Consider the following 22,772-nt stretch of genomic DNA (forward strand, 5'->3'; position numbering starts at 1 on the left):
GCACCTATAAAGGGCTAGCCTCACTATAGCTTTGAGGCATAAGTAGCATAAATTGTATTACCAACTTTTTGCAGATGAGGAAACTGTAGCTCTGAGAGATAAAGTGTTTGCTGTAGGTTCCTGGCTCCAAAGTCAGAGGTGGATGTGAAATCTCAAAGTTCATCCCTCTTGCTTCTCCATCAGGCTGCCTCCTTGTGGTTGGTAAAAAGGGTGAGGCTAGGGCAGTGCCCTCATTCATGATCTAGTTTCTTCACTTTCCTTGAAATTGCTCCAGACACTGGTTCCTGCACTCCCTCTGAACTGTAAAGCTCCCCCAGGATCATTTGAATCAAAAGGAGAATGTGGTTAGGATGAGAAGAACATTGCACCTGGAGTGGGATAGAGGGGAGGGCTAGGTCATAGGCTCAGGTCTATGCTGTCCTAGGATTTTTGTTTGTTTCTTTGTTTTTGTTTTTTTAGGGGATGACAACCATATAGACAAGATCTAGGCATTCCAAACCACTGAGTAAGTAAATACAGGAAGTGTACCAAATCCTGACCTAGAAGAATCATAAGGGAAAAATATGCTCTTTAATACATGAAGATGAGATCATGAAATCATTGTCTTCTCTGTCAGGAATGTATTCTGAGCTTTTTTTTTTTTCTTTACTTCAGGAATGGCTTCACCCTAAACCATCCATTCACTTGGTCCCCTTTGAGCACATATCTAGGAACCAACTGGGAAAACTTAGGGAGGTCAGTTGCCTTTTGTAGAAAGGATACTGGGTTTTGAATTAGGAGACGAGTTCAAATCTTAGCTCTGTTACTTAATCACCTGTCTGTCTTTGGGCACATCATCCAACCTCCATAAGCCTCATTTTTCTCATATGTAAAATAGAGCTATTAATATCTCTACTACTGGGGCAGCTAGGTGTAGCAGCAAGCACCCCAGGGTGGCTGCCAACACAGGTTCTTGGATCTGCTTTGTTAAAGGAAAGCAACTCAAAATGGGTTAACAAGCTTACTTTAATCAGTCAAATATGTATCGTTTACCTAGTTCAGGGGAAAAAGGTCAGCACCCCGAACTTCAGAGTATACATACAGAATTATCAAGACAGAGAAACAGATCAAGTAGACAGGTTTCCAAACTGTCCAACCATTACATCCATACCAAATCAACATCTGGGTTTTTCAAAGCTGGGGGGCTCTCAACAACGGCTTCCCAGAGTCTCATCTGATCAAATCACAGAACACTTCTCAAAGTGAGCCCCAAAGCAAAGCCTCACATCAGGGATTATATAGCCTTCTCCTGGGTCAGATAATGTAACCACCCTCTTGACCCACTGCCCAATCACACAGCATCAAAGTGTGGGTATTCCTGAAAACCAAGCCTCCTGCCACAGGCTCCATGTGACCACATTCAGCCTATTAGGAGGCAGAGTATATTTTCAAATCAAGGAAGGTTCTCAGAGTCTCTTAAGCCTATCAAAGGGCCTAAGGGCAGGGAAGATCTTTAAATTTTCATTTCCATTACACTAGGTGGTACAGTGAATAGAGCACTGGCCCTGGAGTCAGGAGGACCTGAGTTCAAATCTAGCCTCAGACACTTAATATACAAAAAAACTAGCCATGTGACTGTGGGCAAGTCATTTAACCCTAATTGCCCTACCTTCCCCCCTCCAAAAAGCAAATATATCTGTACTACCTATTTTGAAATCTCTGCATCCACTGGTCCCTTCATTCCTGTGAATTTAAAAGCTCACTCAGCATAATTTAAATTAAAGAGAGTATGGTCAGGCAGGTTGAAAATGGCACTGAGTCTGGGAGACTCTGACATATTTTTAAGTGGCCCAGTGGACAGAGTTCTTTACCTGAAGTCAGGAAAGACAGGTTCAGACACTTACTGGCTATGTTGCCCTGGGCAAGTCACTTAACTTCTCTGTCTTTGTTTCCTCATCTGTGATATATGGACAGTAATAGTACCTACCTCCTAGGGTTATTTTGAAGATAAAATGAGATTGCATTTGTAAAGTGCTCTGTGAACCTTAAAGTGCTATATAGATGATAGCTGTTCATATTAACTCTATGTTAAAATTATATCTTGTTACAGTCCCCTTGACCCCACTCCCCAACCCCAGTCCTAGTGTCTAGTCAGCAGAATGAGTTTTAGTAGGAAATACTACTGCAAAGGAGAATCTGTAAATCACATACAAACTGTTCCCCCAAACTCAAAGAAACATAATTTGCAAACTGTACCATATATTAATTAAAATTCACATCCTGGTAATATGTGCTGAATCAGGGGAAACCATCAAAGTGCTGCTTGTCAAGGTTCTGGTCCCATGATATGTAAATTCCTGACAAATTCCAGACCTCCATAGTTCCAGACCCGCAGAACATCAAAAAGATGCTGATAACTTTGAGATGATTTGGATGTTAATGAATTAACCCCAAGATGGCATAGATAAGAGTTGGTCTGTTTCCCCCCAAAACTCCATAAAACAAGACCTTAAGCTCCCCCCTACCCCGCCCCAACCCCTGAGCACTCTTCCATCTCCATCGGCTCCATGTTGCCAAATGCTCCCAACTCTAATCCGTGGTTACATGAGTGCTATTCTGCTCTCCATATTCTTCCTCACACTGCCTCCCTTTACCACCCCATTCCCTGGTCCTGAGCTATGCCATCTGCCTCTGTCCCACTTTTCCCTACTTGTCTCCATGCCTTATTAAATTTGATGGTCGCCTGTTTTCTGCTGTCAGTTGTGGTCTTTCTCAGCAAGTACCCAAAGAACTGGGTGTTTCTGCCCCCATTTCATAATTTCATAAATGAATTATCACTTCAGTCTCACAGGATTGCTGTGGGGAAAGAGCTTTGTAAAGTTTACCCACTAGAAATCCTGACCTATCTAGAACTCCTCTGCCTGAGGTTCAGAGATTTGTCCATGGTTACTTCAGAACAAAGTATGACGGGCAATCGTTTTCCTGGCTCCAATGAAGCATTTTCTATCCTGCCAGTGTTTTGTGAGCTATTGTGGTATTATTATCTCCATTTTACAGATGAGGAAGCTGGTCAAACAGAGGCCAAGTGCCCTGACCAGGGTCACACAGGTAGTAAGTATCTGAAGCCAGATTTGAATTTAGGTTTAGGTCTTCCTGACTCCAGGCCCAGTGCTCTACTCTCTGTCCTACCTTGCTGCCTAGAAAGTACCTCAGAAAGGAAAATAACTGTGTCCTGTGGGCCTCAGAGGATTTGTACAAATGGAGCTCCTCTCCAAAAGTTATTGCTGCAGCTGCACATTTTCAGAAAAGTGAAAATGGTCTATGGAAACCAAAGACATATATAGCATATGGACAAGGGCCAATGGGGATACTATCCCAGGGGAGCCAGCCATGCTACCTTGAAATGGATCTTTTCTTGGGCTCTCTTAGCTTCTCAGAGTCTCTTAAGCCTATCAAAGGGTCTCTTAGCTTCTCAAAGTCTCTTAAGCCTATCATAAAGCACTTCAGTCAGTTGATCAATCAACAAGCATTGTTAGTTGCTTACTGTGTGTAGCTAGGGCAGCTAGGTAGTGCAGTGGATAGAGTGCCAGGCCTGGAGTCAGGAAGACCTGAGTTCAAATCCAGCTTCAGACACTTACCAGCTGTGGGACCCTGGACAAGTCACTGAACTCTGTTTGCCTCAGTTTCTCATCTGTAAAATACAAAATCAGTATCTTTGCCAAGAAAACCCCAAAATGGGGTCACAGAGAATTGGACATGAGTGAAACAACAATGAGAAGGGGAGGAGGCAGATGATGGGAAAAATTCAAGGATGGATGGAGTTTGGCAAAGCATGAGTGGAGATAGGTCAGAGAAGCAAGGGTTTTAAGAGTAGAACACGTTGTAGAGAAAGCCGAATTAGTTAACTAAAGGGTCAAGACTGGGAAGGGAGGATAGTGAAGTCAGAGTCAAGGTGATGGCCTGAGAAAATCCTAAAGGGTGCAGGGACTGAAGGTCTTGGTGAAGATGAAGAACAGGTTGAGGAGGCATAAGGTATAGTAAGAGTAATGATAGGAGGCTATTATCAGATAAAGGAATTCTAGAGCTTTTGATCTTGGAATACAAATCCTTGGGAATGATGATAAAAACAAGTGCATCTGATCACTCCCATATATGGCAGAGTTGGAGTAGAGGAGGAGAAGGTCACAGGAACTGGAAATGATGGAGTAGGAGGCTGGGGGGGTATTTGAGAGATAGTCAACGGGTATGTTGAAACTCCTTGGCATAAAAGCCAAAGTTGGCACAGATTCTTAAGTTCCTTTCTGGGTAGGAACTGTTTTCACTTTTGTCTTTGTATCCCCAATTCTTAGCATAGTGCCCGGAACATAGTATTAATAAATGTTTGTTGATTGATTGAATAAATAAATGTACAAACAACAGGTGCTCCTCTGGCCACAAACTATGTTGTGGAGTCATTAAAGTAGCATCTGGGACTGATAATTGTACTATCTCCTCTTTCTTTTTTCCTTTTTTTATGAGTGATGGACTTTATTTAATCATTTCTGCATTTACAGCTAGAACTCTGAAGATTCAAAATTAAAATCTTTTCCAGTCAGCTTCTTATAAACTCCAAAAAAGTTTCTACCTTGTGCTTCACATTGTTCTGTTGTGCTTTATCCAAATGGATCTTTGAGTGTGCTGCCATTTAGCTTCACACAGATTCTCTTGCCAGTAATTTCCCTTGGAAACACAAGGTCTTCAAAGATTGCATCATACACAGCAGTCAGAGTTCGGCTCCTGGGATGCTTTTGCTTATTTTTTTGTGTGGCTTTTTCTTGTTGGCTTAGGAAGAATTCTCCTCTGGGCAATAAAGATCACATGTTTGCCACTGAATTTTTTTCTCCAATTCACAAACTAGTCATACTTGCATCTTCTGAAAAATTTTAGCTGAGGCACTGGAACAAAAATGGTGATAGCTTTTCTGCAACCACCAATTTCAATTTCCTTAACTGCTGCAATATTCAGTTCTCTTAATTGAGCCTTTAGGTCAGATTTCATCTCCAACTCTAATAGAGCCTGTGAATTGCCAGATTTGAAGTCTTCTGGCTTCTTGCCATTGGGCTTCATGATCTTGGTGCTGGAGCGGAACATGGCACCACCTTTATGAGTGCTGGCCTAGGAAGAGCTATTATCTCCTATTTCCATAGTATTTTATGGTTTACAAAGGACTTTCTGTACACAATAACCCCTAGATATTATTATCCTTATTTTACACAGGCAGAAATTGAAACTCAGTTACTTGCCCAAGGCCACAGAACTAGTGAGTGATGGAGCCAGGACTCAGAACCAGGGCCTCTGATTTCCAATCCAGTGCAATTTCCTGGGCCCCTGAACTTGTCTAAATGTTTTTGGACAACTATTTCAATATAATTTATTTCCTTTGCAATTCTGTGTACTTTATTTTATGCATTTTAAAACATCATTCTGAGATGGGGGTCCATAGACTTCCCCAGACTGCTAAAAATATTCATGATATTAAGAAGGTCAAGAACCTATAACTGTACCATGAGACGTGGTATAGAGCAGAGGAAGGAGCATTGGAATTGGGGTCAAGGGACCTGGGTTTGAGTCCCAACTCTGTAGCTTGCTACCTATGTAGGCACCAAGATTTGCACATTGTCTGGCACATAGCACTTAATAAATGTTTATTGATTTTGTTGATTGACCTTTGTGATCTTCAGCAAAATTTCCTCCCGTCTTTGGGTCCCAATTTCCTCATTTATATAGAGATCTAAATATGGATACTGAATTAGATAATTAGATCATTTCTAAGATTCCTTCCAGCCCCAGAATCTTTGCTGGCATTTGGGAAAGGGTAGGTGAAATTGACAAAGCAAATTGACCAGTTCATCAAGAGGAAACCAGGATTAGCAGGTTTTGGAACCAATGGACAGACCTCATTTTTGCCTTTTCTCTCTTCAGTGGTATTTGGTCAGCGGCTGGATGAGACTGTGGCATATGAACAAAAGTTTGGGCATTACACAGTGCCCATCCTAGTAGAGAAGTGTATGGAGTTCATCAGAGAACATGGCCTGAATGAGGAAGGTATCTTCCGACTGCCTGGTCAGGACAACTTGGTGAAGAAGATGAGGGATGCCTTTGATGCCGGGGAGCGACCTTCTTTTGAACGGTAAGTCTAACCTTTCCTGAATGCTCATCTGCACTTGGATTAGGAGAGGGAGCTGCTGTCTATCACTTGTACTGAGTAAGATGAGAAAAGGGTGGAACCATGGGGTGATAAAAGACCTCAAAGGAGCCTATGTGCTAGGCTAGGGAATTTAACCCTTCTTTAGTCGGTCATAAGGCACACTTTAGATGTGTGCTCCCCAAATGAACCTTATCAGAACAAACTAGGATTGTCTTTCCCTGTCTCATTCCTTTCCTTTCTTCATTTCTTCCTTCCTCAAACATTTAAGTGCCTACTAGGTACAGAACACTATGCTAGTTACTGGGGAAGATACGAACAGGGTGTGCTAGAACCACCTCAGACTGTTTCAGGAGAGATGATTCTTAAATTTTCTATATTTACACTTTAGAAGCAGAAGCAAATTAGGTCTTGGATTACTGTTTGTTGATTATCTCTAGACTTAAGGAAGGAAATGTCAATAATGCAGATTAAATTTAAAAGAGTGTCACTCATGCATTTTCCTCCCAAAGAACTGGTTGTTAAACATTTACCTAGCACAGTCCTGGAGTTAAGGTTTAGATAAAACAGTGAAGGTGGCATTTGGCATCCACTTTGCTGGTCAACAGTGGACTCTTTAGAGGACCAAGACACATTGCTTTTTGCCAGAGCAGGTCTAGTGGTCATTATTGAACTAAGTCTAGCAGGAGAAAGAAAAAAAAGTTATCTAAAAGACATAAATGATAAATTGATAGAATTTAAAGCTTGACAGAAATGTTAAGATCATTTAGTTCAATACTCTTATCTTACAAATAGGGAAACAGAGACATTAAAGAAATGCAAAGCACAGTACTACATGAACTCCATTGGAAGAAGGTTGTTTCTGACTTGGTGAAGAGGGTGTAGGCTCACAGAAGGTTCCTGGAGAAGGTGATATTTCACTTGGGCTTTAGAGGATATTCAACATGTGATAAAGGAGAGGGAGGACATTGTAGACATAGAACAGGTAAAACAGAAGAGTAGAGATAATGACCAATTTGACTAAGTTATAGAGTATACAGCAGATAGCTATATGAGAAAATGTTGAAATGATTGTGGAAGGCCAAGTTAATCAATCAAGAAGTGTTTATGAAGTGCCTACTATGAGCTAGACACTGTTCTTGGTGCTTGGAATACAAAGACCAAAATGAAATGGTCTCTACACTCAAGGAACTTATTTTCTTCTTGGGGTCAAGGAATTTGAACTTGATTTGGTAAGTAGTAGGGATAATAGGGAGCCACTGGAGATTTTTGGACAGAGGAGTGACATGACAAGATCTATACATGAGAAATATTCTGGCAACAAAGCCTTAGACTACTGGATTCAGTATCAGTTACCTGGGTTTTAATCCTGGCTGTCCACTAAATAACTATGACTTTGGTCAAGTTGCTCAACCTCTCTGGCCATCAGTTTCCTTATCTGAAAATGAGGGTGTAGGATTAGTAATTTTTAAGATCTTTTCTAACCCTCTCATTTTTTTTGTTTCTGTGAAACAGACAGCTTAAATCCTCTGACTTTGCATCAGTGCCTAGGAAAGCAGACAGTGCACGTGGGCAGGGTCCATCTCCTTGTCCACAGAGTATGTGAGACTTGTCCTTTTGACTGAAAGGTATTGGTAGAAGGTCTAGCCTTGTGTTGGAGGCAGTGCTTATGTGTGAGAACAGGGAAAAATTCTTCAGCTCATTAGGTTGAGTTCACAGGATTGAGAACTGGAAGCAACCTTAGAAATCATGTAGATTAGTAATAAATTAGATTGCAAACTCCTCCATTAGATTGAAAACTCCTTGAGGTCAGGGACAGTCTTTTGTCTCTTTTTGTATCCCAAGAGCTTAGCATATTGCCTGGCAGAGAGCCGGTCCTTAATAAATGTTTATTGATTGACCGATACAGTTTGACACCTTCATTTAACAGAGGGGGCCCAGAGAAATGAAATGACTTCCCTAAGATCACGCAACTGTTACATAACAGAACTAGAATTCCAACCATAGGTCTTTTGATATAAATCCTTTGCTCTTTCCACTGAAACAGGAAATGGTTAGATAAGTTGTACCCGTTGTCCTAGGGTTGGTGCTACAGATCGAGGATGTTGTGGCCATTGCTCTTAGTGGAAAGATCTAGGATGTGAATTCAGAGGACGCTAGCTCATATCTTATTGATGAGTTATGTGATCTTGGATAAGTCACTTAACTTCTTTTGAACTCAAGTTCCTCATCTGTAAAACATAGTTATTGTACTACATGATATGAAAAGTCTATTATCCTATGAAGTAGCCTATCTAAAGTCAAACAGCATGTTACCATCAGGACCAGAACTAGAGACCAGGTCTCAACTCTTAACTCCAAGCCCAGGGCTCTTTCTTCAATTCAAGATGATCTCACTGTCTTTTTAATAGTCCTAGAAAATAAATCTTTCACCTCTCTAGAATTTCATCACAATGCAAATAAGTAGTCAAGAAGACAAATTAGATGGCCCAGGTCCATTTCAATCAATTAACCAAATATTTATCAAGACATACAACAACTTAAAATCTAGTTGTGTGTCTGGCATCACAGGATTACCAACACAGAACCATGGAAGTGGTAAGTTAGCATGCCACCCCATGAAAGGATGCTATCTTGGCAGAGAAGCTGAATGAGACTGTGATAGTGTGGTAGTGTGGAGATCTGTGTTTAAATCCTAGCTTGGACCCCGACCAGCTGTCTGACCACACACAAATCACTTTCCCTCCCTGGGACACAGTTTCCTCATCCATGAAACAGGATTACCTACCCTCATGGAACCATCTGCCTCACCAATGTGGGGGCTAATGTGGGGGAAGTGTTTTGTTAACCCATAAATGTGAGTTACTATTATAAACTGGTACTTTTGTGTGAGTTCTCCCAGACCCTGTTCCCTGATTTTAGCTCAGTACTACCGATGCCTCTTTCTCCCTCCTGCTTAGCCCTTGGACTTGGTTACCCTGCCTCCTCTATGCCTGACCTGGCATGGATTCTTGTTTATTCTCTCAGATCATGATTCAGAGACCACATCTTCCTTCCTTAGGAGGTTTTTTCCCCCATAGGCTCTGTTAACTGGCCCTCAATCATTGGCATGGTGCCCATCTCCTCCCTTTGGGGAAAAGTACTCAAAGCTGGTGAGATGAGATTAACACTCAGGATGGAATTAAAGAATAATGAGGCACCAGACTGAGTAGTTCTGGCTTGGTACCATTGGAGTTTAGAGAAGAGAGAGATGTGTGTGGCCTGATGTAGTCAGGGTAGGATCACAGAAGATCTGGAGGGAACCTTAGAGGTCATCTGATGTCTTCATTTCACAGATGAGGAACCAGAGATTTAAATGACTTGTCCAAAGTTACACAGATAGCATATGGAGGAAATGGGATTTGAACTTGAGTCATCTGCTTCTAACTCTAGTAATGCAGAAGAAGTGGGATTTGACTGTGCCTTGGAATATAGGTACTAAGATTTGGATAAGTGAAGGGCATTCCAGGCTGGAATTTTAAATACATTTTAAAAATGTATGTGGAATTCATGATCTCTTAAATCCTTACTAAACTTTAGCCCCCTAAAGTCTAATTGGACAATGCTCCCTGGGCATAAGAATGAGTGGGGATCCCTGTTCTTTGTCCAGAGGATCGTCCAGTTCCTTATCTGTCTGTAGGACCACAGATGGTTAGAAGTAGATGTGACTATGGAGATTCATTAATTTGTGCCCACATTTTACAGATGAGGACAAAGGCCTTGAGAATTAGGTATGTGCCTTGAGAAGCAGGATGTATATAGTGGAAAGAAGACTGGGTTTAGTGCCAGAAGACCTGCATATGAATCCTAGATCTGACACTGGTTAGCTAGCTGCATGATCCAAGGATGAGACACTTCACCTTATTAAGCATCAGTTTCTTCATCTGTAAAATAAAGATAGATGTTATTGCCACTAGCTCCTTCACTGGATTGTTGGGAGGAAAACTTTAAAGTGCCATAGAAATGAGAGTATTATCCAAAGGCATGTAGAAGTTCATGGTATAGCCAAGACCCAGGTGTGCTGACTCCCAGTCTTGTCCTCTTTCCATATCACAGACTTCATAGGTTTAATGCCAAAAGATTGGGGCACCTTCCTTTACAACTGCGAGGGTCCAGTAAGTGTGAACTATGTCCTAGATTTCATAATCTTTTTTCATATTGAACACATAACAATATCTCTGTAAGCGTTCACTCGTGGATGCTGACAACCAAGGGGAACCATGTATTTTATTCTTGGCAGTCTTCAATCACGGGAATGGTTTTCTGACCCACGTAGTTACCATATTGTTCTTTTATGATATTTTATAAGACACTGTAGGGACCATCATACATTGATTGGTAATGACTTGCTCCAGGTGAGATGGATTAAAAAAAATTTACTGTTACAATAGAAATCAAAATAAGAGAGTCAAAGTAGATGGTGTGTAAGGTCACGTTTAATTGTAACATTCCAGATTATTTGTTCTAAGGTCTCCTCTAACTCTGACCTTCCATGCTCTATAGTCCAAAGTTCCTTCCATCTCTAAGATTCTATGACTCTGAGAGTGAATTTAAATGTTTCCCTTTAAGCCAAGGGTACCTGTTATTTTGCAGAGATACAGATGTCCATACTGTGGCCTCCCTGTTGAAGCTCTATCTTCGAGAACTCCCTGACCCTGTGGTACCCTGGAGTCAATATGAAGGATTTCTGCTGTGTGGCAAGCTTATGAATGCAGATGAATCAAAGGTATTATTGTATTTTTGAATCAAAGGGATTATTGTATGGTCCCTGGGCCATAAGGAAAGTGATTTGCTCATAAAGGAAGTAATTTCTTTACTGGGAATTATTCTAGGGTCAGATATTGCCCAAATTAGTCCTAAAGTAAGTTTGTTTCTTAAAATTCCATTTAGCACGAAATGGCAGCTACTTATTACTTATGTGACCTTGGGTATCTTCTCTTAGTTTATAAAGCAAAGGGACTGTACTTGACCTCTAAGCCTCTTTGGCTCCAAATTCTATGATTGTATGAAAGTCTCTACCTATTTACACATCTATATCTATGCCTATCTATCTGTCTGTCTATCTATCTATCTATCTATCTATCTATCTATCTATCTATCTATCTATCTATCTACATATATACATATAATATATAATACATAATTTTTGTATAGAATTCTAGAAATTAGAAGTTTTTGAAAAATGACATCAGACTTTATTTTACAAGGAAGAGATTTTTCCCTTCCTTTAGTAGAAAGTTCTATTAGGGTAATTAAATCTAAGGGATTATAAAATCATAGGACCTCAGAGGCCACTGAGTCCAAACTTCTCAGTTTTACAGATGAGGACATTAAGACTGAGAGGGGTTAAGTGACTTGCCCAAAGTCACACAGCTAATTAATGTCAAGTGTCTGAGGCTGGATTTGAACTCAGGTCCTTCAGACTCCAAGGTGATTGCTCTATTCACTGTGCCACCTAGCTGCCCCTAGATCTTGTTGACTCTAAGCCCAGCACTAATCCACTGTGAATTTTTAAAATATTAATTTATTTTTCCTAATTATATATAAAGACAGGTTGTAACATTTGTTGTTACAAAATTTTGAGTATCACATTTTTCTCCCTTCCTCTCTCCTGAAACAGCAGGTAATTTGATATAGTTTACACATGATCCACTGTGAATGTGAAGCCTATATGAACTAATTAAAATGGGACGAATTTGTTAGGCAGCTTTTCCGAATACAGAGCCCAAACCTGCTTCTCTTCAATTTACATCCTTTGTTTTGCTCTCTGGGGTCCAGCTGAACTAATCTAATTCCTCCCTTACCATCTGAGAGTCCTCTGAACACTTGAAAACATCTGTCAAGTTTCCCTTGTACGTCTTCCTGCTGACACCCAAAGGGCAGGTGCTTCCCCACCTTCCTGTCCTTCACCAGCAATCTGGGACAAGAAGTAGGGCCACCTCCCCTCCCCCAGACCTGTCACCGAGCCCACCCTCCCTGTCTTCTCCAACTTTGCCAAAGACAAGTTCAGGACTCTCTTCCAGCATTATGGAACGCTGGTAGTCACACTCTGTATCATTGCATCACCCCCACCCCCACCTCCAGCCCCTCCACCAATTGTTTTTGCCTCAGATGAAGAGTTCTCATTATGGCTTATGACCATTATAACTGGGTGCAGTTAGAAGGGATACTAACAGCCTCTTGCTGAATCAAGGGAACCGTAATTAGTCACTTTGGCTTCTTCTATTTGATGTCAATGAAGTTAAAAAGGGGGAGAGCAGGGGATTTGTGTTAAGTAGGTGACTCCCTATATATGAATTGCAATGAAAAGGATACCGGGCTGTGAGTCAAGGGTCCTGGCGTCTAGCACCAGCTGTTGCTTATTTGCTATGTGATTCTGGGTTTAATTCTCTGGTCCTCAGTTTCCTTCACTATAAAATGAGGGAATAGTACTAGGTAAGGGGTGGGGAATCTTCAGCCTCCAGGCCACATGTGGCCCTCTAGGCCTTCAAGTGCTGCCCTTTGACTGAATCCAAACTTCACAGAACAAATGCTCTTAATAAAAAGAATTTGTTCTGTAAAAGTTGGGCTCAGTCAAAAGTCTACACTTAAGGACCTAGAAAGCCATATGTGCCCCACCCCCTGGACTGGATCATCTTTAAGTTCTCCTATGATCCTATGGTGAACTTTTAAATTATAGCTCTTTGAGAAGTGAAAGAAGCAGCTGGAGATGAGAGAGTGAGTTGTGGTTTTTCAAAGCAAAGGGCTGGGGTTTTTTTTTTTTTGATCCTTGATAAATTCTTTTCACTAATCTACCCCTGAACAGCAATAAACTTATTACAGTCAGATTAGCAAATTAACCACAGGCCGCCTACCCCTTAAAAACAACAACAACAATCAAAAACTGAGTTTACCCAAAGGAAGAACAAGCAAATTCTCTCCCTAGCATGACATAGTTAACCCATTGGCAGACTTGCAGACTAGTTTGGTTTTTTTTTTTCCTTCATGTTGTGGGTCCATTTTGACACTGGGTCCCCATAACAAGCTCTCTGAGACTACAAGGTAAATTATGAGGAGCCTGGGCCTGGATTCTGTTCCTCTGCTGTACCATCAAAGAAGAGTTTTTGAGCTAAGTTAAATAAATGACAGAATTTTCATGGCTCGATTTTTTTTTTTACTGCCCCAGTGAGCTAGAAGGGGCCGTGGAGTTCATCTCCAGCCCTGCCACTTTATAGGGGAAGAAAGTTAGGGGCAGAGGAGGAGGTCCCTTACTTTAGGTCACGAGGAAGTAAGGAGCAGAGCTAAAATTCAGCTCCAAATTTTGTGAGATCGAGTGATCTTTTATTTCTATCAGTTACCTCACAGGACTCTTATAAGCAAAGTGCTTTTCAGTGGTCTTAGAGATTTCCCAGAAGTGCTTTTTATTTACTGGACCATACTAGTTTGGTTTTCACTTCCTGCATGAAGTGAAGTATAAGAAATTCTGAAGGAACAACTTTCATTCACCTTCCCAGTACATCTAATAATAAAACTATTTTACATTTATTTAATTTGCAAATAAAACTACTTGCATTTGGGGGCCAGTAAATTGTCTTTTAGGGGCCATTACTGTGTATTAGTTCATTTAGAATTCAAAACAGCCCTGTGAGGTAGGCAATTCAGATGTTACCATCCCTCTGAAAGACAAGGGAAGGGGGCAGCTTAGGAAGGGAAAGCGATTTGCCTGTGACCAAATAGCTTAGTGGTGACTGTTGTCACTCTCTGAAGGTTTGCAAAACACTTTCTTCATAGCAGACCTGTGAGGTAGGTAGTGCAAGCATTTTTTCCTTTAGAGAGGAAGTGAGATGTGCTGGGGTCACATAGCTGGTAAGCTTCAGAATAGGAATTCAAACCCAGATCTCTTGGTCCAGCAGAGTCTACATTATACGATATTGATTATTCCCAATAAAGTTTATTAAAGGGCTTTCTTTCTTCAGACTCTAGCTCAGCATTCTAGGGATCTGTTTTTGGCTTGGTGTTGAATGTTTTTTTTTTTAAATCACTGTCCTGTTTGGAGGCACATTAAATTTCAGATGATTCAAAAGGAGGGGTGGGATTGGGTGTGATTAGCTCACACATTGGACGATAAGAATCAGGATCAAAAATTATATTGACAGGACGGAACATTTTGGTGAATCAAATTAGATGAAAAAGAACAGAGAGAAAGAATAGAATAACAGAATGCTGTTCTATTATTAGAATGTAATATTAGAATTAGAATTACATTAGAGGGGCAGTTGGGTGGCGCAGTGAATAGAGCATATAACCTCCTTATTTTTCAGATAAAGAAACTGAGGCCCCAGAAAAGTTAAATGACGTGGGTACTAAGTAGCAGTGCCAGGATTCTACCCCAGGTCCAGTCCTCCTGCTAATTACACCACTCTGCCTACGGTTTTGATTGAATCTGTGTTTATTAAGTGTTCATTCTGTGCTGGACACTGGGGATGCAAAGTAAAAAACTAAACAACCCCTGCCCTCAAGGAACTTACATTCTCCTGGAACTTCAAAACACCAAGGAAATGTGAGCTATTATATTATGACTTGGGATACACACACACGTATATATGTATATCTGTGTATAATGTATATGTATGTACGTGTGTGCATGTGTGTGTGTATACACACTCAGATTTCTCCTTTGTAAAATTAGGAAGCTGGACTAGATGACCTTTAAGGGCCTTCTGATTCTAGCTCTATGATCCTCTAACCTTTCCTTCTAGAATGGACACTACAACCCTGACAGATTGTTGTGATCTTATTTTAAAAGTTCCTAGAGTAACAGTTATTTCACTCTCTTTCTTGGGGAATCATTCCAATGTTATAGTGAATCTTAAGAGTCCTTGCCTTGAGTCCATGGAATATGTAATATACATATATACACACACATAAATATATGTATATATATGTGTGTGTATATATATACACACACATATCTATATGTCTATGCACACATATATATCTATACATACATATTATATATATACAGATACACATATATATAGAATGTGATACACACATATATTTTATATATATTATATATATATACACATACTTACCATTTTTCATTTTAATTCTGTCTAGGCACACCAGGAGCTGACAAAGCAGATTTCCTTTCTTCCCAGAGACAATTACAACCTTTTGAGTTACATCTGTAGGTATGTATTCTGCTGGTTTGGCTAGGAAGACTAGAACCTAAAGATAGACCATTCCTGATTTTCAGTGAGACCAGCAAGAACTTTTGTTAATATTTGGGAGCCACAGTGAGAGACTCCAGGAAGGGATCCTGAGCCAGAATTTCTTCTGAGGAATCTCCATGACCTCACCTGGCCTCTCCACCAACAGCAGCCTACTAGCACTGGCTGGATGACTAGGTGTCAAGATTTTAATAGAAAAGATCTGAACATAAACAGGGATTAGATTAGATGGTTTCTAACATCTCTTCCCACTCCAAGATGCTGTGTGGTTTTGGTGGACTGATTGGTTGTGTCTACTCCTTCCCCTACAGACATTTCCCTAATGCTACTCATATGACTGAGATCCAAAGACTGAGGTCCTCGGTTTGAAAGGCAATGTCAGAAACTCAGAAATCTCAGAAACCAGAAAGGTCTACTTCATCTCTATAGCAAAGGATTCAGATTAGAGATCCTGGATTCAAATCCCATCTTTGCCATGTACTCTCTCTCTGACATTGGGTTAGTTACTTCACTCCTCTAGCCTCAGGTCTCTGTTTTTTAAAATTAAGAAGTCGGAGTAGATGACCTTTAAGGTCCTTCCAATCCTAGATCCTATGACTCTGATTGATTGTTGTGACATTTTTTTTGAGGGGTAGTTGGGGTTAAGTGACTTGCCCAAGGTCACATGGAATTGTGACCTTTTTTAAAAGTTCCTGGAATAACAATAATTTTACTCTCTCCCTTGGGTAATCATTCCACTGCTCATAGTGAATCTCGAGTCCTTGCCTTGAGTTCATGGAGTTACATTAAGTAAAATGTAATACTTAATACTATACTGTTGTTATTCAGTCATTTTTCAGTTGTGTCCAATGCTTTTTGACCCCATTTAGGGTTTTCTTGGCAAATATACTGGAGTAGTTGCTCATTTGACAGATAAGGAAACTGAGGCAGACAGAGTTAAGTGATTTGCCCAGATTCACATAGCTAGTAAGTGTCTGAGGCCAGAAATGAACTCAGGAAGATGAGTCTTCCTGACTCCAAGGCCCAGCATTCTATCCGCTGCCCCACCTAGCTGCCTTTAATAATACATTAGTTGTTGATATTGCTATATTACTGATCTATGCTACTTAATAAATGTGCTATTAAATACTTACTGAGTGCTTAGAAGATCTGGGCCAGATTGGCTAAGTATTCTCAAATTGAGGTTTCTAATCTCTGTCATCACTCTTTCTTGATTTTCCCTCCCCATCTCCTCCAAGGAGAAAATCAAACAAACAAACTTTCATTTACTGTCATTTCTGGATCTGGAAATGTGAGAGCTGCTAAGAAAAGGAGGGGAGATGGAGGGAGGGATGGAGATTATGAAAGTAAATGAAAGGCCAGTTGAGACCACTTTTCGATTTCCTTTTCCCTATGTTAGAATGCTCTCTCTGTGTATTTCATGCTGGTACTAGCACTCCCAGAAGATTCTGAATTAAGACTAGAGTGTCTTGTACTCTTCATTAGTGAAATTAAAACCATCAGCAGTGAGTTACATCCCTCAGACCTGATATTGTCCTGATACTGCCCTGATACTGCCCGACAAAGGAGTAGGGTCAGATTGGCTATATCCCAGAGACTCAGAGGAATTTGGGGATTACTCCCTGGTATATTGTAGAAACCACGAAGGCTTTCTTTTGCCAAGCTTCCAATTTCCACCTGTGGAATGTATTTTTTTTGTCAGGTTCCTACATGAAATCCAGTTGAATAGTGCAATTAATAAGATGTGTGTGGACAATTTGGCTACTGTGATTGGTGTGAACCTCATCAGGCCCCAGATAGAAGACCCTGCTGTGATCATGACAGGTAGGAATTGGTTTATCAGTCAGAGGGCAATGAAGAAGAAAATCCACAGATACAAACCTATAAATAATATCTGTTACATCTGTAAAAACAAGCAATATAAAATAATTTATACATATCAACTTGCTTCTCATATTCAATGAAGGCAAAATCATTTATGCCCTGCTAACATGATAAAAGAGACACTTCTCTCTAGTCTGAATTTATTTTACAAACTGTAGCCCCATAATATGTTTGACACGCACATACATGTATATATGACAGAGTGGCAGCAAGACCTGATTCTAAATCTTTGCTCAAATGCAAAATGACTATGGGCAACTCACTTAATCTTTTTTTAGTCTCAGTTTCCTCATCTGTCAAAAGAGGAAGCTGGACTGTATATCCTTGAGACTCTATATCTTTCTGACTCTATGATCCAATGACATGAAATTCCCAGTAATAAAAATGCCTTTGAGAGGCAGGATGGTGCAAGGGAGAGAGGGTCAGCCTTGGAGTATGGAAGATCTGGATTTCAGTCCTGTCTCTGACACACATGAGCTAGGTATCCATGGTCAGAGTATGTAACCTTAGTGCCTCCAAGCAACTCTAAAGATGATTCTCATGAAAGGAAGGAGTTTGGGGCAGCTAGGTGGCACAGTGAATAGAGCATTGGCCCTGGAGTCAGGAGGACCTGAGTTCAAATCCAGCCTCAGACACTTAACACTTAACTAGCTGTGTGGCCTTAGGCAAGTCACTTAACCCCAATTGCCTTGCCTTTCCCCCTCCAAAGGAAAAAAAAAGGAAGGAGTTTTCCCCACTTATTACTTATAAGTTCAATGCATTTATCAGGTACATGTGTCTATTATGGACTTGTGTTTTATTTTGCATTAGACTATAAACTCTAGGCAGGCAAAGAGAAAGCCTTATCTAAACTCAAGAGGTATTTAATAAATATCTGTGGAACTGAACTGAATAACACTTTCCAGTTCTGCCAGGTATTATCCCATATACTATCTTATTTAAGTTCCTTGAAAATAGGGACTGTTTAATTTTCATCCTTGTATCCTAATACCTTCCAAAGTGCTTGGTGCCTAGCAGGCATGTGATAAATGTTTGCTAATTTGTTAATTGATCTTCATAACAACATTGTGAAGTAGCATGGTGACTATCTACCCATTTTACAGATGAGGAAAATAAGGGTCCTTGAGGTAGAATTGACTTCCCTATGGTAAAGCAGCCAGGGTAAAAATCTTTATCCTCTACTAGAATGTAAGTTCTTTGAGTCCAAGGTCCACCTCATTTTTATCTCGTTATTCTTAAATTCCTAACCCCACGGGGTTTATAGTAGGGACTTAATAAATGCTTGTTGATTAATTGATCATCTTCATTTTATAATTGAAATTAAGGAATTAATTAAGAAATTAAGTGACTTCCAATAGGTGAGCTAGGGAGGTCTCATCCTAATTTTACAGATTAAGAAAGTAAGCTCCCAGGGGCTAATTGACTTGCCATATGTATGCTTTCCAAAGTGACAGAGCCAAGATTAGGCCCTGGGTCATCTGGCATCTCACTAGCTATATCTTTCCACTATATCAGATGAAGTAAGACATTTGGGTGGCATGAAAGGATGGCCAGGATATTTGGGTTTCATTTCTAGCTTGGTGACTGACTTCCTCGAACTTGACCCAGGTCACCTTAGTGATCAAGTCCAATGCCATTTTACAGAGGACCAAATTGAAACTCAGAGTAGGGAAGTAACTTGCATGTGCTCACAGTGAATACCAGAGTGGGATTGGAATCCAGATTCTCTGAATTCAAACCTGGGTCTCCTTAGGAAACTGTAGCTACTACTGTACCCCCCTCCCTGTGACTTCCCAGCTAGACACAGGGAAAGTATATGATATTTAAAGCACACTCAACACACCTGGTCCACTTTCCCCCATCACCCTATGGGCAATGGGGAGGCTCAGGGGAGGGACAGAAGAACTTACCACATAAACATTGAAATCTCTTGATTCAGACCAGTGGGTTTCCCGGTCATGGAAGCCGGGAGTCCCAGTCACAATTTTGCCTAATCCAGAGACTCATATGACTGTTGTGGGCTTTTTAAAGTCTGACGAAATATAATGTTTTAATACAAAAATTAGAGATGTCTACAGGTTGGAGATCACCCATGGAAGAGCCACAAATGACCAGAGAGCCACAGTTTATAGATGTCAGATGCAGGAATTAAATTAAAACACTGGCTCCTATTTCTATAGATCATTGAAGCGGAGAAAGTATTATCCTCTCAACTCTGTGAGACAAATAGTATAAGTATTTTTATCTTGGTTTTGGCTGAGGAACTAGGCTCCAACAGGTCAAGTGATTTGTCTGGGATCACACACTAATAAACACAGAGTCAGGATTTGAACTCAGGTTCTCCCAAAGCAGATCTGATGCACCTTCAGCTATATCATGCTTCCTTCCATGGTTAAGAGAAACATGCTCTTTTGGTTATGAAAATGAAAACAAAACAAAACCTCCCTTTCAGACTCCTCTTAACTTTTAGGCCATAAGCTTGGTTGGTTCTATATTCCTTGAGACAACATACATCCCTGCTTGAATGGGGAGTACTACTCAGGAGTCAATGAGGAGCCCGAGCATCTTGGTGGAGGACTGCTATTGGTCTTCCCCTGTATGGTTTGCATCTTCCCCTTAGGCCTTGGTGACAGCTTAATCTAATGTGAAGTTGGTAAATCTCTTGGTGATGTGGAACCCACATTTATTGGTGTATCAGCAATGCCATATTCACAATGCCTATAGAGATTACAAATATGCTGATATAATTATCCATTAGAAAATACGTCATGTTTGCCATATGAGGAAATAAACTAGAAAATTTATTAAGATACCAAAAGACTGAGTCCCAAAACCAGAAAGTGAAAGCCATCAGAGTAGTTATGACATTGGCACAGGTAGATAAAGTAGAAAGCACCCACATTTTCAAGCCTTTAAAACAGAACAGGCTACCTCAGGCAAAGGTCCTCCTCTCCCCACTCACAGCAACCACCCAGCGTCCTGGAAGAGCGCTCCCAGCAGCTCCGGCCCCTGGCAGTCCTCAGCAGGAGTCCTTAGCAGAAAGTCCTTAGCAGTTCTAACTCAAAAAAGGGCTTCGCGCTGCCACTGCCTCTGCTGCTGCCGCCGTCAGCACCACCGCCAGCCACCGAAGGAACGCTAGCTTGGCTTCCGCTTCCTCTTGCTCCGCCCCTTCCTGCTACGTCAGCAAGTCCAACGGGGCATGGAAGATCTTTAAATCCCATAACCCTTACAATTGGTTTCCTCCATTTGGATTTTCTAATATTGGGATTTCTTAAAGTGGGGACCAATTGTGTTTAAATGTGTGGGAAAATGACACACATCACAATTCTGGATTGCAGGAAGACTAGCAAAAGGACACCTTAGCAGTGTTCCTAGAATTCGGTCCAGTTCTATGGATTCAGGACATGTGAATGTTGTGTGTGTGTGTGTATGTGTGCGTGCATGTCTGGAAGTACTTTGTACTTCCCTCCTCTTTCAGGCACTCCCCAGATCCAAAGAGTGATGACCATGATGATTCGGGACCATGAAGTGCTCTTCCCCAAATCCAAGGACGTTCCCCCATCTCCACCTGCCCAGAAACATGACTCTAAGAAGTCTCCAGTCCCTCGGAGTTCAGTTGGCTGGGATGCTGCTGAGGATTCCTCCATAACTCGGGCAGACAGCTTTAATCAGACGGTAATGTACAGCTTATCCCAGAGCAGAAAGCTTTCTTATCCATTTCACTTTGACCAATCGTTTGCTTTATTCAAAACTGTCCAAAATAAAGATTCCCCATAGCTTTCTATTTTAAGAAATACATACACAGGCTCTCATCACCCTGGCCTGGAGAAGAATCTCCCTGTTACTACTCTCTCTCTTTTCTAATCTACTTTTCACATAACTGTTAAAATCATCTTCCTAGGGCACAACTCTGACCACGTCCCTCCTTTCCTCAATAATCTCCAAAGGCTCTTTATTGAACAAATGGGGATGGATAGATGATAAAGCATTTGAGTGCTTGCTATGTGTCCGGGACTGTGCTAATGATGTATATTAAGTAAAGGATACAGTTCCTGCTCTCAAGGTGTCTTAAATGGGCTGTGTTCTGCCATTAGAATTCGAAAAGACAATTCATATAGGGAAACTGAAAAGTGGGGAAGGGAGGTACTCCAGAATGAATTCAAAATGGTGGCCAGAAAGTGATGTGAAGATCTGGTTTCAAGCAAGATAAGGTAAAAGCTTACCTATTGGAGCCCAGGGTGCCTCTAGGGGGCCAGTTCTATTCCATATGGGAAAAATACAAACTCCTTGGTCTACCATTTAAGCTGCTGCACTGTCAGGCTCCCCACCCGCCTTTCCAGGCTTATTTCTTATTATTACCATTTAGGAACTTTATATTCCTGTTAAACTAGATTATTAGTTGTTCTCATAATGAAATTCTCCAATAATTTCTTTAAAAAATTTAAAACAAATTTTCAGTTCCATTTCTCTCCTTCCTTCTATCCTCTCCCCCACTCATTGGGAAGACATGAAATGTAATACTTGGTATACATATGAAATCATGGAAAACACATTTTCCTATTAGCCATGTTGCAAAAAAGCAAGAAAAATAAAGTGAAAATGAAATATCCTTCAATAAATTTCTTGGGAATCCTCACAAGCTATTCTCCATCTCTCAAATGCACTCCTCTTTTAATTTGTATTTCAGAATATTTGTCTTCCTTCAGTGTTCAACTCAGAAGTTAGATAGCACATGCTATAGAATACCTTCTCTGTGAAGACTTCCTTATGCTTCCCCCCCCCACCCAGGTATTAGTGCTATGTCAAGAGAGACAGTCCCTGTCCTCAATGAACTTCTGTTTAATTGGTGGGGATATATAAAATGCTCACTAATATCATATCACATCACATCAATCACATCACATCATATATCATATCACATAGCATAGTATAGTACAACATACCATACCATACCAAAGAAAACTAAGAAGAGAGAAATCAATTGGCTAATCAATAAACATTTATTAAGCACCTTCTATGTGCAAGGCACCGTGTTGAGTGTTGAAGACACAAAAGGGGGTAAAAGACAGTCCCTGCCCTCAAAGAGCTTACAGTCCAATAGGGGGGCACAACATGCAAACAAATATATACAAAGCAAGCTTTTTACAGGACAAACAGGAAACAGGAAAAATACTGACAGCTGGGTAGATCAAGAAAGGCTTTAGGTAAGAGATGACTCCTTAACTGGGCCTAGAAGGAAAATGAGGATTCTTAATTTTTCTTGTATTATCTTTATCTGTGTACCTGGTATATGCCTCCAGGGGAAGAGGAGCTCTTTGAGTGCAGGGGCTTTTTGGCTGTTTTCTTCATAGACTCAGCACATTCAAACCTGGCTTCAGGAAGATGAGTTTTCCTGACTCCAGGCTCACTCTCTCTCTCCTCTCTCTCTCTCTCTTCTCTCTCTCTCTCTCTCCGTCTCTCTCTCTCTCTCTCTC

General features: G+C 40.8%; 1 protein-coding gene and 1 pseudogene across 1 annotated transcript in view; one reads left to right on the top strand and one right to left on the bottom strand.

Annotated features, from left to right (window-relative positions):
* ARHGAP25 (Rho GTPase activating protein 25) overlaps positions 1-22,772 on the top strand; it is a 113,663-nt gene that overhangs the window by 80,743 nt on the left and 10,148 nt on the right. Inside the window, exons 5-9 of the mRNA XM_069068886.1 lie at positions 5,941-6,148; positions 10,796-10,928; positions 15,302-15,375; positions 17,117-17,238; positions 20,777-20,973. Coding sequence (XP_068924987.1) covers positions 5,941-6,148; positions 10,796-10,928; positions 15,302-15,375; positions 17,117-17,238; positions 20,777-20,973 — 734 coding nt within the window. The remainder of the gene's footprint in view (positions 1-5,940; positions 6,149-10,795; positions 10,929-15,301; positions 15,376-17,116; positions 17,239-20,776; positions 20,974-22,772) is intronic.
* LOC138146961 (small ribosomal subunit protein eS7-like) lies at positions 4,533-5,109 on the bottom strand (annotated as a pseudogene).

Source organism: Petaurus breviceps, unplaced genomic scaffold (genome assembly GCF_028583685.1).
Source record: "Petaurus breviceps papuanus isolate PSGF00001 unplaced genomic scaffold, PetGlider_PUasm1.0 90775, whole genome shotgun sequence".
NCBI lineage: Eukaryota > Metazoa > Chordata > Mammalia > Diprotodontia > Petauridae > Petaurus > Petaurus breviceps.